The 15,383-nt window shown below is 38.9% G+C and overlaps 2 protein-coding genes across 11 annotated transcripts in view; one reads left to right on the top strand and one right to left on the bottom strand.

The window, feature by feature from the left end:
- The window catches only part of MFSD8 (major facilitator superfamily domain containing 8), a 150,843-nt gene that overhangs the window by 67,670 nt on the left and 67,790 nt on the right, over nt 1–15,383 (bottom strand). For 9 of the 10 annotated variants that reach the window (XR_008296130.1, XR_008296132.1, XR_008296128.1 and 6 more), the window contains exons 1-2: nt 14,388–14,642; nt 713–804 (exon numbers count right to left, since the gene is read on the bottom strand). Coding sequence is in view for 5 of the 10 variants with exons in the window: in XM_027065846.2 (XP_026921647.1) it covers nt 713–804; nt 14,388–14,452 (157 nt within the window). In the remaining 5 variants the exon portion in view is untranslated. Of the gene's footprint in view, nt 1–712; nt 805–14,387; nt 14,643–15,181; nt 15,315–15,383 lie in introns of those variants that run through there. The other variant, XM_015071789.3, reaches the window with a different exon arrangement.
- The window catches only part of ABHD18 (abhydrolase domain containing 18), a 43,144-nt gene continuing 42,541 nt past the window's right edge, over nt 14,781–15,383 (top strand). Inside the window, exon 1 of the mRNA XM_053216977.1 lies at nt 14,781–14,939. The gene's annotated coding sequence lies outside the window, so the exon portion shown is untranslated. The remainder of the gene's footprint in view (nt 14,940–15,383) is intronic.

The raw sequence follows: 15,383 nt of genomic DNA, 5'->3' as shown, positions 1-15,383 counted from the left end.
AAAGCCCGAACTCCTCTCCTTAGTCATTTCTTTACAATCACTGCCCTTTGTTAAAATAGTATATAAGCCCCCAACTCTAACCATTTCTTTGGAGTTTTCACTTTTCTATAATGTATAGTGTATAGGTCTGTATAATGTAAAAATAACTAACATCAAATAAATGTATAAGCTTTTTTTCTTGTTGATCTGTCTTCCATTGCTTTATTTTGAAGGTACCAGCTACAGAACCTAAGAAAGTAGAGGAAAAGATTTGCCTCCCCACCATATATACAATAGACTATTATTTAGTCTTCAAAAGAAAGGAAATTCTGACTCATACTATAACATGGATGAACCTTGAGAACATTATGCTAAATGAAATCAACCATTTGCAAAAAGAAAAATACTGTATGATTTCACTTATATGAAATATCTAGAATCATCAAATTCAAAGAAACAGAAAGTATGGTGGTTTCCAGGGCCTGGGAGGAGGGGGAAATGAGGAGTTGTTTAATGGGTAAAGAGTTTTAGTTCTGCAAGATGAAAACATTCTGAAGATTGGTTATTTAACCATGTAGATATATGTAACACTTCTGATCTTAGAAATGGGTAAGATGGGAAATTTTATATTGTGATTTTTACTAAAATACAAAATAATTAAAAAAATGAAGTGACATTAAAATAAGATACTTTATCTGAAATTTTTAAATTCTATATAATTTCTAATACTTACCTACACTGCTGAAAAACATAGTAAGATACAGAATCCTAATAGATATCCATCGGCTCTTATAATGCTCTTCAGTTTCTATAATATCCCATTCTCTAGGTGTAAAGAAGAAAAAAGTAGTTTAATGTTATCTCATTATGTGCAAATCTTTCTGTGGCACAATTTTATTTTCTCTCTCCTAAAGTAATAAAAATGCTATGACAAAGCTATAATTTATTAATATTGATATTTGCTGTACTAATTATCTATGAATAAGCAATATTTCTGTGAATTTCCATGGATTATACTTGTGCTTTATTACACATAGAAACTTGGGAGACATGAGGTAGCTTAAAAAGGCATAACATTTTGTCAACCAATTATTTTGATATCATTGACTTGCTACAAATTGAGTGTTGGAATTTGTTAAACTGACAAAATAAAGTCTATCAAAATAAATCAAATAAACTAGCTACAATTAGATCTCACACTGATGGGATATACAACTATTACATATTTTAAAAAAATGATTACTGTCATCATTATGACATGTTCTACTTGAGGACAGTAAATTGACTTTGCTGTAGGAAGCTATTTTGGCAGGGTACTTTCAGCAAAATTAATATAGAAATGACACCAGAAAAGTTTAATGTGACCTAAGACATTCCTAGTCCTGGGACCTCTAGAACACTTGCCTTTGCTCCAACATGAGTTACCAGACAAGTTCTGTTAGTTGACTAAAGAGAGTCCAAGGTCCCTCTAGACTGGGTTGATCTCTCATATAAGCCTGTGACCTGGAGTAAGGACAAGTATATTAAGCACACACACTACTTCAAGGGTCCAGGTGATACATGTATCATTACATTTTTACATACACATATAGAATGAGTTAACAAATTTGCCTTAATATGAACAACATGTTTTCAAATAATTAAGATAAACACAACAGGCAAAATGCCTTCTTATGTTTAAAAGAAATTTTCTAAAATAGACCTTAGAGTTGTCAACTTAGTCTTCACAAAAGAAACTTTTTTTTTCAGATGTGTTGTGACTGGGAGTGGTAGAGAGTGAATGAAGAAGAAAGATAACATTAATTAGATCTACTATGTGCCAGGTATGTTAGTTATTGATACAATATATATGAATATGCCATTCCATAAAAATAGACCTTTCACCATAATGTAGCATACTTGAAAAATAGCAGAATCCCAAAGGCTATAAAGATCTTCTTTGACTTACAGTTGGGTTACCTTCCAACAAACCTATTGCAAGTTGGAAAAAATTAAGTTAAAAATGCATTTAATACATCTAACCTACCAAATATCAGAGCTTAATACCTCATTCTACCTTAAACAGGCTCAGAACACGAGCATTAGCCTATGGTTGCGCAAAATCACCTAACACAAAACGTATTTCATTACAAAGTATTGAATATCTCATGTAATTTATAAAATACTGTACTAAAAATGAGAAATGCAATGTTTGTATGGGTACAATGGTTGGAAGTGTATAGATTGGCTACTCTGGTGATCACATGACTGATTGGGAGCTGAGGCTCGCTGCCACTATCTCGCACTGCAAGAATATTCTACCATTCCTAGCCCAAGAAAAGATCAAGATTCAAAACGTGAAACATGGTTTCTACCAAAAGTGATCACTTTTGCACCAATGTATCATTGAAAAATCTTAAGTTAAACCATTATAAGTTGGGGACCATCTGTATTTGGAAATCAGTATTTTGGAATTTGGAATACATAATGCAGATGATTACATAGCAGGAAAAGGTATGCACCATTCAATCCCACAGCACTGTATTCTGGTATTACTTCCAGCACTGGGTATTATACTTTTAATGAACCCATTATTATTTCCTGGAGATAAAAAATTAAACTGACCATCATAAATAAGAACTATCATTAAAATAAGCCTGGGGGCGCCTGGGTGGCTCAGTCGGTTAAACGTCCGACTTCGGCTCAGGTCATGATCTCACGGTTTGTGAGTTTGAGCCCCATGTCAGGCTCTGTGCTGACAACTTGGAGCCTGCAGCCTGCTTCAGATTCTGTGTGTGTCTCTCTCTCTGTCCCTCCCTCACTCACACTCTGTCTCTCTCTCCTTCAAAAATAAATAAACGTTAAAAAAAAATAAGCCTGAAAATGTCAAATAACTGTTTTGCTCAGATCTTATCTAAGTTAGGAAACCAGAGAAGTAAATAATTTGATTGTGAAAAAAATGTAATAAAATTGTTTATTTGAGAGACTTCAACTCGATTTGGAGCTCAGTCAAAACTTCCTTTTTTTAATAACAGCTATTAAATATTGAAGGAATGACAGAATTATAAAATCACTATTTAATAACTAGTTTCCATGTAATAATGGATGAAAGCAAGGGTCATTCATGGATACAAAAACAACTGGTTGAAAGGTTGGTGAGGACAGGATAGTCACAGGGCCTCAAAGTATCACCTCACTATCTACTTTCCAATTACAAAATGGAAAATTAAGTTTTATACCACCCACCCTCTTTTTGTTTTTATTTTTAGAGAGAGGGACACACACACACACACAGACAGATGCAAGTGGGGGAGGAGAAGAGAGGGAGGCACAGAATTTGATGCAGGCTCCAAGCTGTCAGCATAGAGCCCAATGTGGGGTTCGAACTCATGAACCTCGAGATCATGACCTGAGCTGAAGTTGGACATTTAACTGACTGAACCACCCAGGCACCCCAGCAGTCACTCCCTTAACCAAGTGGTCAAGCTTGGCATCCCCAATAGTGGGATGGCCTAGCATTTGGTGTCTTCTAACATTAATATATTGACATATTCTCAACATAACCCGTGGGATGTCCATGCCAGGAATGTTTGACGAGGACCTATTTAAAAAGAAAAAAAAAAACAAAAAAAACAAAACAGGCCAGGGGAGGGACCAAGACGGTGGAACAGCATGGAAGTTTTTTTGCATCCCTTGTCCTGAAATACAGCCAGATCAACACTAAACCATTCTGCACACCTAGAACACTGATTTGAGGATTCACACAACAATCTACACAACCTGAACCAGATAATTCAGCAGGTACTCAACACGGAGAGGTGAATTGGAGGAGAAAGTTGTGGAGGGCACAGAGCTGGTTTTGCTTGTGGAGAGAGGACGGAGATGGGGAGAGTACAGAAAGCATCCCCCCTGCCCGAAAGCAGCTGGAGAGAAAAGAAAGTATGCAAGGGGCTGAACAAAAAGGGAGAAAGGAGCAAAGAGAAGATTTAAATTCTATTAAGACTATAAGCGGGGGGAGTCCAGAGTCTGAAGCTCTGCAGCTTGATGCGTGGTGGTGCACTGGTAGGAAGGGTGAATCCCCAGGAGCAGTGGGTGAGGTCCTCAGGGCCCTCGGGTCACACAGGGAGAGGCAGTTCCCTTGCTGGGAGGACATTTGGTAGAGGCTGTGCAGCCTCCCCACAGGCAAAGGTCCAGTGGACCCTCTACAACAACCACATTGGCTGGTGCTGGAACAAGGATGTTAAGGGGTAAGCCTGGTGCCAGATGTGTGTGATTTTCCATAATCCCTGAAATGCTGCTGCTACATGACCACGTGACCTTTTTCTGGGGTGGGCTGGCACCCAGATGCAGTCCCCAGGCATCAGCAGCAGCATGGTCTCTGGAATGTTCCTGGGGTAGGGCCGGCACACAGCCATTGCTCAGTGAGACCCTTCCCAAGAAGGTCTGAGCTGGTCAAAGCCACAGTCCCTCAGAAGTGAGGGGTGGGGAAACACACCCACATCTGAGATAAAACTCAGGAGGGAGGTGCCACCAGGCAACCTGGTGGCTTGGTCACAGACAGTGTAAAAGCGGGGGAGTGGATGGAAGCTGGAGAAAAAGGAGGGGTGTGCAATTGCTGGTTGGGGAGAGCACAGAGTTCTGATACTAGAGGTTGGGTAGATGGGTGATGCCATTTTCACACCTCCCACGCAAGCACATTCACACCTACATGTGCCACAGCAATCCACCCCAGTAAACTAAGCAGCGGCACCTAATAGAGAACAGAGCTGATACACCAAGCCCTGGCCAACTGGACCAACCTCACTCTCCAGAAACAACACAAGTCTCTCCACCTGCTTAGTTTATGGACTATAAAATGCTTCACAGTTTGACTTCTAGGGGAAACTGATGTAATTTCAATCATACTTCAGTCTGTTTGCCGAACCAACTATTCAACTTTTTTTCCTTTCTTTTCTTATTCTTGAATATATAAAGAGAAAAAATTTATTTTTATTCTCCATTTCTATCAAAAATATTTTTAATTCTTTTCTATATATTTTTTTACTTTTTTGTAAATTTTTCAAATTCTATTTTTTTACTTCCATCATTCCATTTTAGTCTTTCATTGTATTCATTTTTTCAAATTTTCAAACATTTTCCTTTTTTTTTCTTTTCTTATCTTTCCCTTTTTTGTCTGATCTATCAAGCTCCTTTTAGCAACAAGACCAGAACACACCTAGGACCTAGCAACCTTTATTTGATTTTTGTGTGTTGCTTTTAATTTTTTAATTTTAATTTTTTTTACCTTATTAATTCCTTTTCTTCCTTCAAAATGATGAAATAAAGGAATTTACCCCAAAAGAAAGAACAGGGAGAAATGACAGCCAGGGACTTAATCAACACAGATACAAGCAACATGTCTGAACCAGAATTTAGAATCACGATAATTAGAATACTAGCTGGAGTTGCAGATTAGAATCCCTTTCTGGATAGATAAAAGCTAGTCAGGATGAAATAAAAAGTGCTATAATTGAGCTGCAATCTCCAATGGATGCCACAGCAGCAAGAATGGAATGAGGGAGAGCAGCAAATCAGCAATTCAGAGGACAAATTTATGGAGAACAATGACGCAGAAAAAAAGAAGGAGACTAAGGCAAAAGAGCATGATTAAGAATTAGAGAAATCAGTGACTCATCAAAAAGGAACAGCATCAGAATCATAGGGGTCCCAGATGAAGAGAGAGAGAAAGGGGTAGAAGAGTTATGTGAACAAATCATAGTGGAAAAGTTCCTAACCTGGGGAAAGACACAGAAATCAAAATCCAGGAAGCACAGAGGACTCCCATTAGTTTTGACAAAAACCAACCATGAACAAGGCATATCATAGTCAAATTGACAAAATACTCAGGCAAGGAAAGAATCATGAAAGCAGCAAGGGAAAAAAAGTCCTTAACCTACAAGGGAAAACAGATCAGGTTTGCAGCAGACCTATCCACAGAAACTTGGCCAGAAAGGAATGGCAGGATATATTTGATGTGCTGAATTGGAAAAATATGCAGCCAAGAATTCTTTGTCCAGAAAGGCTGTCATTCAAAATAGAAGTAGAGATAAAAAGTTTCCCAGACAAACAAAACTTAAAGGAGTTTGTGACCAATAAACCATCTCTGCAAGAAATTTTAAGGGGGACTCTCTGAAGGGAGAAAAGATGGGGAAAAAAAAAAAAAGACCGAAAGCAACAAAGACTAGAAAGGATCAGAGAACACCACCAGAAACTCCAAATCTACAGGCAACATAATGGCAATAAATTCTTATCTTTCAGTACTCACTGTAAATGTCAATGGACTAAGTGCTCCAATCAAAAGACACAGGGTAACAGAATGGATAAGAAAACAAGATCCATCTATATGCTGTTTACAAGAGACCCAATTTAGACCTAAAGACACCTAAGGATTGAAAGTAAGGGGATGGAGAACTATCCTATCATGATAGTGGTCACCAAAAGAAAGCCAGAGTAGCCATACTTATGTCAGACAATCTAGATTTTAAAATAAAGACTGTAACAAGAGATGAAGAAAGGTATTATATCATAATTAAGGGGTCTATCCACCAAGAAAACCTAACAATTGTAAACATTTATGCTCCAAATGTGAAGCACCAAAATATATAAATCAATTAATCACAAACGTAAAGAAACTCATCGACAGTACTACCAGAATAGTAGGAGACTTCAACACCCCACTCAGCAATGGACAGATCATCCAATCAAAATATCAACAAGGAAACAATGGCTTTGAATGACACACTGGACCAGATGGACTTAACAGATATATTCAGAACATTTCATCCTAAAGCAGCAGAATACACATTCTTCTCCAGTGCACATGGAATGTTCTAAAGAATAGATCACATACTGGGACACAAATCAGCCCTCAACAAGTACAAGAAGATCAAGATCATACTGTGCATATTTTCAGACAACTCTATGAAACTCGAAATCAACCACAAGAAAAAATGTGGAAAGATAACGAATACTTGGAGACTAAACACCATCATACTAAAGAATGAATGGGCTAACCAAGAAGTTAAAGAGGAAATTGGGGCACGTAGGTGGCTCAGTCGATTGAGTGTCTGACTTCAGCTCAGGTCATGATCTCAAGGTCCGTGAGTTCGAACCCCACATCGGGCTCTGTGCTGAGGGCTCAGAGCCTGGAGCCTGTTTCAGATTCTGTGTCTCCTTCTCTCTCTCTGACCCTCCCCCGTTCATGCTCTGTCTCTCTCTGTCTCAAAGATAAATAAATGTTAAAAAAAATTTTTTTTAAATAAATAAAAGAAGTTAAAGAGGAAATTAAAAAGTGCATAGAAGTGAATGAAAATGATAACACCACAACCCAAAACCTCTGGGACACAGCAAAGGTGGTCATAAGAGGGAAGTATATGGCAATCCAGGCCTTTCCAAAGAAGGAAGAAAGGTCAAAGATAGACAACTTAACCTTATACCTTAAAGAGCTGGAAAAAGAACAGCAAATAAAACCCCAAACCAGCAGAAGATAGGAAATAATAAGGATCAGAGCAGAAATCAATGCTATCAAAACCAAGAAAACAGTAGAACAGATGGTTATTTCAAAGAATTAAAAAATTGACAAACCCTCACCCAATTTGATCAAAAAGAAAAAGGAAAGGACCCAAATAAATAAAATCAAGAATGAAAGAGGAGAGATCACAACCAACACAGCAGAAATAAAAACAATAATAAGAGAATATTATAAGCAATTATACGCCAATAAAATTGGCAATCTGGAAGAAATGGACAAATTCCTAGAAACATAAATTACTAAAACTGAAATAGGAAGAAATAGAAAACTTGAATAGACCCATAACCAGTAAAGAAATCGAATTACTAATCAAAAATCTCCCAAAAAATAAGAGTCCAGGGCCAGATGGCTTTCCAGGGGAATTCTACCAACATTTAAAGAAGAGTTAACACCTATTCTCTTGAAGTTGTTCCAAAAAATAGAAATGGAAGGAAAACATCCAAACTCTTTCTATGAAGCCAGCATTACTTGATTCCAAAACCAGACAAAGACCCCACTAAAAAGGAGAACATACACCAATTTCCCTGATGAACACGGATGCAAAAATCCGCAACAAGATACTAGCCAACCAGATCCAACAATACATTACAAAAACTATTCACCATGACCAAGTGAGATTTCTACCTGGCATGCAGGGCTGGTTCAATATCCACAAAACAATTAATGTGAAACATCACATCAATAAAAGAAAGGGCAATAATCACATGATCCTCTGAACAGATGCAGAGAAAGCATTTGACAAAAAAACAGCATAATTCTTGATAAAAACCCTCAGGAAAGTAGGGATAGAAGGATCATACCTTGAGGTCATAAAAGCCATATACAAAAGACCCAACGCTAATATCATCCTCAATGTGGAAAAATTGAAAGCATTTCCCCTGAGGTCAGGAGCAAGACAGGGAGGTCCACTCTCACCACTGTTATTCAACATAGTATTGGAAGTCTTAGCCACAGCAATCAGACAATACAAAGAAATAAAAGGCATCCAAATCGGCCAGCAGGAGGTCAAATTTTCTCTCTTCACAGATGACATGTTACTCTAAATGGAAAGTCCAAAAGACTCCACCAAAAAACTGCTAGAACTGATCCATGAATTCAGCAAAGTTGCAGGATACAAAATCAATATACAGAAATTGGTTGCATTCCTATACATCAATAACGAAGCAACAGAAAGAGAAATCAAGGACTGATCCCATTTACAACTGCACCAAAAACCATAAATACCTAGGAATAAATCGAACCAAAGAGGTAAAAAAAAAAAAAAATCTATATACTGAAAACTATAGAAAGCTTATGAAAGAAACTGAAGAAGACACAAAAAAATGGAAAAATATTCCATGCTCCTGGATAGGAAGAACAAATACTGTTATGTCAATACCACCCAAAGCAATCTACATATTTAAGGCAATACCTATAAACACCAGCATTCTTCACACAGCTAGAACAAATAATCCTAAAATCTGTATGGAACCAGAAAAGACCCCGAATAGCCAAAGCAATCTTGAAAAAGAAAACCAAAGCTGGAGGCATCACAATCCCGGACTTCAAGATGTATTACAAAGCTGTAATCATCAAGACAGTATGGTACTGGCATAAGAACAGACACTCAGATCAATGGAACAAAATAGAGAACCCAGAAATGGACCCACAAACGTATGGCCAACTAATCTTTGACAAAGCAGGAAAGAATATTCAATGGAATAAGGACAGTCTCTTCAGCAAGTGGTGCTGGGAAAACTGGACAGCGACATGCAGAAAAAGGAACCTGGACCACTTTCTTACACCCTACACAAAAACAAAGTCAAAATGGATGAAAGACCTAAACATAAGACAGGAAGTTGTCAAAATCCTAGGGGAGAAAGCAGGCAAAAACCTCTTTGACCTCGGCTACAGCAACTTCTTATCTAACACGTGTCCAGAGGCAAGGGAAACAAAAGCAAAAATGAACTACTGGGACCTCATCAAAGTAAAAAGCTTCTGCACATCGAAGGAAACAACTAAACTAAAAGGCAACTGACAGAATGGGAGAAGATATTTGCAAATGACATATCAGATAAAGGGTTAGTATCCAAAATCTATAAAGAACTTCTCAAACTCAACACCCCATAAACAAATAATCAGGTGAAGAAATGGGCAAAAGGCATGAATAGACACTTCTCCAAAGAAGACATCCAGATGGCCAACTGACACACAAAAAGATGCTCAACATCACTCATCATCAGGGAAATACAAATGAAAACCACAATAAGATACCACCTCACACCTGTCAGAATGGCTACAACTCCAGGCAACAACAGATGTTGGTGAGGATGCAGAGAGAGATGATCTCTTTTGCACTGCTGGTGGGAATGCAAACTGGTGCAACCACTCTGGAAAACAGTATGGAGGTTCTTCAAAAAATTAAAAATAGAACTACCCTACGACACAGCAATTGCACTACCAGGTATTTATCCATGGCATACAGGTATGCTGTTTCGAAGGGACACATGCACCCCAATGTTTACAGCAGCACTATCAACAATAGCCAAAGTATGGAAAGAGCCCAAATGTCCATCAATGAATGAGTGGGTAAAGAAGATGTGGTATATATATACAATGGAGTATTACTTGGCAATCAAAAACAATGAAATCTTGCCATTTGCAGCAATGTGTATGGAACTAAAGGGTATTATACTAAGTGAAATTAGCTGGAGAAAGATAAATATCATAAGACTCAACTCATATGATGACTTTAAGATATAAAACAGATGAACATAAGGGAAGGGAAGCAAAAATAACATAAAAACAGAGAGGGGGACAAAACATAACAGACTCTTAAATACAGAGAACAAACAAAGGGTTGCTGGAAGGGTTGTGGGAGGGGGGATGGGTTCAGTGGGTAAGGGGCTTAAGGAATCTACTTCTGAAATCATTGTAGCACCATGTGCTAACTAACTTGGATGTAAATTATAAAAAATAAATAAATTATAGAAAAAATGAAATATTCCTATTAAGAAAAAAAAGAAGAAACAGTCCAAGGGCACCTGGCTGGCTCAGTCAGTGGAGCATGGAACTTTGATCTCAGGGTCAGTGGTTCAAGCCCCAAGTTGGGCATGAAACTTATTTAAAATAAAGATTTGGGGAGGGTGGGTGATGGGTATTGAGAAGGGCACCTGTTGGGATGAGCACTGGGTGTTGTATGGAAACGAATTTGACAATAAATTTCATATATTGAAAAAAAATACATAAAATAAAATAAAGATTTAAAAAAAAGAAGAAGAAACAGGCCAAACATCCAGAATGTGAGATGTTCTACAGAACACTGACCTAGACTTGTTAAAGGATTCAATATTGGGAAGAATAGAGAGAAAAGATCAAGGAACAGTTATAGGTTGAGAGAGTATAAAAAACCTATAATAATGCATGACCATTAGTTGGATCCTATTTAAAAAAAAAACAATAGCTATAAAGTACAGTTTTGGAACAAATGAATATTCTTCAGTTTAGACTGTATATTGCATGATATTCTGCATTAGTATTATATTTTTACCTATGATAACAGTGATGCAGTTGTATAAAAGAATGTTTTTATTTTGAGAAGATGCATGCTACACACTGAAATACTTGGGATAAAAGTGTCATGATATCTGCAACCTACTTTTCAGTAGTTTGGCAAAAGAGAGCTGTATGTGTATAGAGATTTGAGGAGTGTGAACAAGGCTAATGGTTAGTCACAGGGTATACAGGTGTTCATTGTACCGCTTTTTCAACTTTTCTATGGATTTGAAATTTTTCAAAATAAAGAAATTTACTTTTTCCTTCTTTTTAATTCAAAAAGTATAATTTTAGTGAAGAAGTATATCTTTCTACTTTGTTAGAGAGAGTAGGAACATTGGAGAGTATAGCTGTTCTTCAATGAAGTTTCAATTTTTACTGTATTTTGTTAATTTTGATGATTCAACCAACCATGTCCCATGGCTAAGACTGAGTTTCTAAGGTTTCTGTCTTGTATTTCAAAGGCACAAGAATGAATGCTGCACTTCCAAGGCAATCTTTAACTTTTTGATTCCTTTCGACTATTACTGCTGTCATCTGATATTAGTTCTCCATTTGAGATTCTCCTTTAAGTGAAATTATAATGTTAGAGTTTTGTCCCGCTCAACATTTTCATTTCAAACTATAATACATCAAATGATAATATGTTTATCAAGCCTGTAACTTAAAAACTAGAAAGAATTCATGATATGCTGGAGTGAATTGGTCACCAAAATAAGTTAGATAAATGTTAACAGAAATAAAGTGCCAAATTTAGGTTCAATAGATCATTATTTAACACAAGGAGCCTTGGATAAATAGCAGTACTTTATTTTCAAAAAATGATTCTAGATTTACTGGGGGGAAAATAAAATTATACATTTATTAGAGAGAGCATCTGTGAACTACTGAAGAGCAAAAAAGAACCTATATTCAAAGAAGATAAGAGAAAGAAGTGTGTGCTCACTGACAGAATAGTGTAATGGTGTTACCGTACAGAATTTAGAAGACAGAAATAAATTGAGAATGTTCTATAAGGATATGCTCTACAAGACCAGAAGTCATAGCAATATTTGTATTACAGAAATTAGGCTGGAGTTGCAAAGAAAAATTTTAAGCACCTGTAACATTTTAGGATATTCTCAGAAAGGGATCAGCAAACTATAGTCCTCAATCCAAACCCAGCCTATCACCTGTTTCTAGATCACCAGTGAACTAAGAATAGTTGTTACTATTTGAACATATTTATGAGTACTTGTGATCAACTTAATAGAAAACATTAACTTCTGGGGCGCCTGGGTGGCTTAGTCGGTTAAGCGTGCAACTTCATTTCAGGTCATGATCTCACGGTTCATGAGTTCGAGCCCCGCATCAGGTTCTGTGCTGACAGCTCAGAGCCTGGAGTCTGCTTCGGATTCTGTGTTTCCCTCTCTCTCTGCCCTCCCCCACTCACACACTGTCTCTCTTTCTCTCAAAAATAAACATTAGAAAAAAAAATTGTTTTAAAGAAAACATTAACTTTTAACTCTGTTAAGCAAAATGCCACCCCTGAAATCTATTCCTCATTGATTTGTATTACAAAAAGATTTTACTCATCTATTATAAATTTCATTACCAAATTTTTTTGTGAGAATTTGTTTTCTTTCTTGTTATCTAAGTACCTGTATCTTTGATTTTGCCTCTTGTTCTGCAAAGCCTAAAATATTTACCATCAGGACCTTTACAGAAAAAGTTTGCCAACCTCTGTTCTCTCAAACATTGTAGATAGAGTCAGTGGAGACCACCCAGGACTCATCAGACCAATAAACTAAAACTAACCTTCCTAGTGAGGAAAAGTTGGTGGTGAACTAGGCTGAAGTTCCTACAATTTACTCAAAGTGAATACCGCTTGTCCATTACATATTTGTTCACTTTACTAGGGAATCCAACTGTATTTTTAAAGATGGTATACTTATTGAATTATTCTCAAAATATCTTATTTTTAAAATGCTAAATCTAGAATCTCAGTCAAGTACTGTTTATGGACAGAACATCTGAATTTAGATGCACCTTAATGAGCCTCAATCACAAGGACATAATCAAAGCCAAAAGTAAGTCCTTTTTTAAAAGCAATTTGGACACAGTGACAGAATGTATAGCAAGACCACATCTAACCATTAACTCAAAGATCCTGAATCTATCTGGAAGATAGCCAAGAACCTGGAAGAAGCAGAAGTTTGAGAAATCCAAATGTGGCAATCTATGCACTGAAACACGTGCATTTGACTAATAAGACAGATCGTTAGCCCTAGTCATAGCTTCCATATTCTAACTACACATAGTTCTATTAAGCTTAGATATGGTTTTCAAAATAGCAGCAAACTAGAAGTCTGAAAATAAAGTTGGGAGAAGAGAGGTTGCTGACAGAAACAAAAACAAAAGTTGTCAAAAGATAATAAAAACATTATGGGGAATAGTCAGCCACCAACAGAATAGGCAGAAAAACTAAAAAGTAAACATCAAAAGTGTACCAAGTGCAGAATAAATTGGTAAGAAAGTGTAAGAAAGTAGTGTAGAAGAAAAAAACTAATATGGAAGCAAATAGTCCAAAATGTCTCAATAGGCCCTGAGGACATCACTCTATTATGACATATTTCAACATTGATAATAATTGTATTGATCTCAATTTAAAATATAGGTAATCTGCAACGCCTATATTCCGTTTAGTAAACTGGGGACCAGAGAGATACACTGTCCAGAGTTTCAAACAAAGTGGTTAAAATAAAAGTTTGGTGCTTTAGAGACAAATGAGCAAAAATTAACATGGTGGTTGACAGCTTAACTGTGCATTAATTTACTTGATTATTAGGTTTCAAACATAATGATACTTAATTCCATTTTCTTAAAAACAAAAACAGACTCTGCGTAGTAAGAGACAAACTGTAACAATTCTAAATTGCTGTCCATAAACTAGGATTAAAATAACTGGAAATAATAAAGGGCGACCTAAGAGAGGTATCTTCAAGCATCGATTAAAACCCTCATTTCGGAACTTCTGGGAGACGTGTAAAGTGATGAGTTCTGTAGAGGAATGCAGAATGTAGACACTTAAAGGCTGCAACACTGTTGGAATGAAGGCAGTTTGAGTTTCTCTGACAGCTTCACCAGAACCCGCTGGCTCACCGCGGACCTCTTTTCTCAGGCGCAGGAGCACATCGACCTGTCTCACCCGACCGGCCGCAGCCTCCCGCCGCAGCCTCCCGCCGCCCTGAGACTCATCTTTCGGTTCCGTAAGGCTGACGCCAGGAAAGGGGCCAGTCCCAATAGCGCAGGAAGATGAGGGGGCTTTCTCCCAACATCCGCTCACCTGCTTCCGGGTGTGCGGTCGCCGAGGAGCGGCTCCTGCTCCGTGTCGATCCCCGGACTCGCCATAGTTACATCGCCTACGAGGCTGAGGCCAACTCTCGCGACACCTCCTGCTCCCCTTCCTTCTCACTTGGCCAAAGCTGTCAAAAGAAGCCGGCAAGTGCGCGTGCGCGCCCACCAACTAGAAGTGGGTGGAGCGCCCCGAGGTCAGTGACGGAGTCACGGCGTAGTCTGGACCCGGCAGGGCGGGAAGAGGTCAGGGGCGGGGCCCTGTGTCCTAGCTTTCTTACGTCCATCCGTACCTCGTTGCCTCCCAGGACTTCGCAGGGAACAGCGGGGGAGGGGTTAAGGGCGTGGCTAAACGGCTACCCCGCCCCGGGATCGTCCCTCTCTGTACGCTTCGCTTTCTGCGCCCACTTGCTCCTACGTGCCTGCAGAGGTTGCAGTCGCTGCAGTTGGGGCTCCGACCGAAGGCAAGTCCTGGGAGCCCCGGAAAGACAGTGCCGGGAGGCTCGGCCAGCTGGACAGCAGGCGCCCTAAGAACGGCCATTGGGTTAGTAGCCGGTCCAGGCCGCACTCCCCCAGCCTTCAGCACTGCGTACGTGCCAGGAGGCAGGGACTGGGGGCGCAGGGCTTGGCCGGAGACGCGGGGGCGCTGGACGAGGCGGGGCTTTGGGGCGCGCTCTGGCCGACCCGGGTGAGTTAGGCTGGCAGGCGGTCCCTTTACCCCTATGGAGGGTGGAATTGTCTCGGTGCTGTTGTTTTCTCGCTCCGCTAACTACAAAGGCATCTTACCGGTAGTACCTTGTTTGGGCCTGGATGGTGGTTCTGAAGGTGGGGACCCTCAAATCGGCATCTTACTGCTGCCTGCGCTGACTGGGGGATTCAGTCAAACACGATGCCACTCAGCAGACCCTGCCGCTGTAACCTACGGGTTAGAAAAGGCACAGCACCAGTTTAGCGGTGACCAGCTCCTTTCATCATAAAGATGACATTT

Source organism: Acinonyx jubatus, chromosome B1 (assembly GCF_027475565.1).
Source record: "Acinonyx jubatus isolate Ajub_Pintada_27869175 chromosome B1, VMU_Ajub_asm_v1.0, whole genome shotgun sequence".
Classification (NCBI taxonomy): Eukaryota; Metazoa; Chordata; class Mammalia; order Carnivora; family Felidae; genus Acinonyx; species Acinonyx jubatus.
The sequence above is the reverse complement of the archived record's forward strand: the minus strand, read 5'-3'. Positions and strand labels throughout refer to the sequence as shown.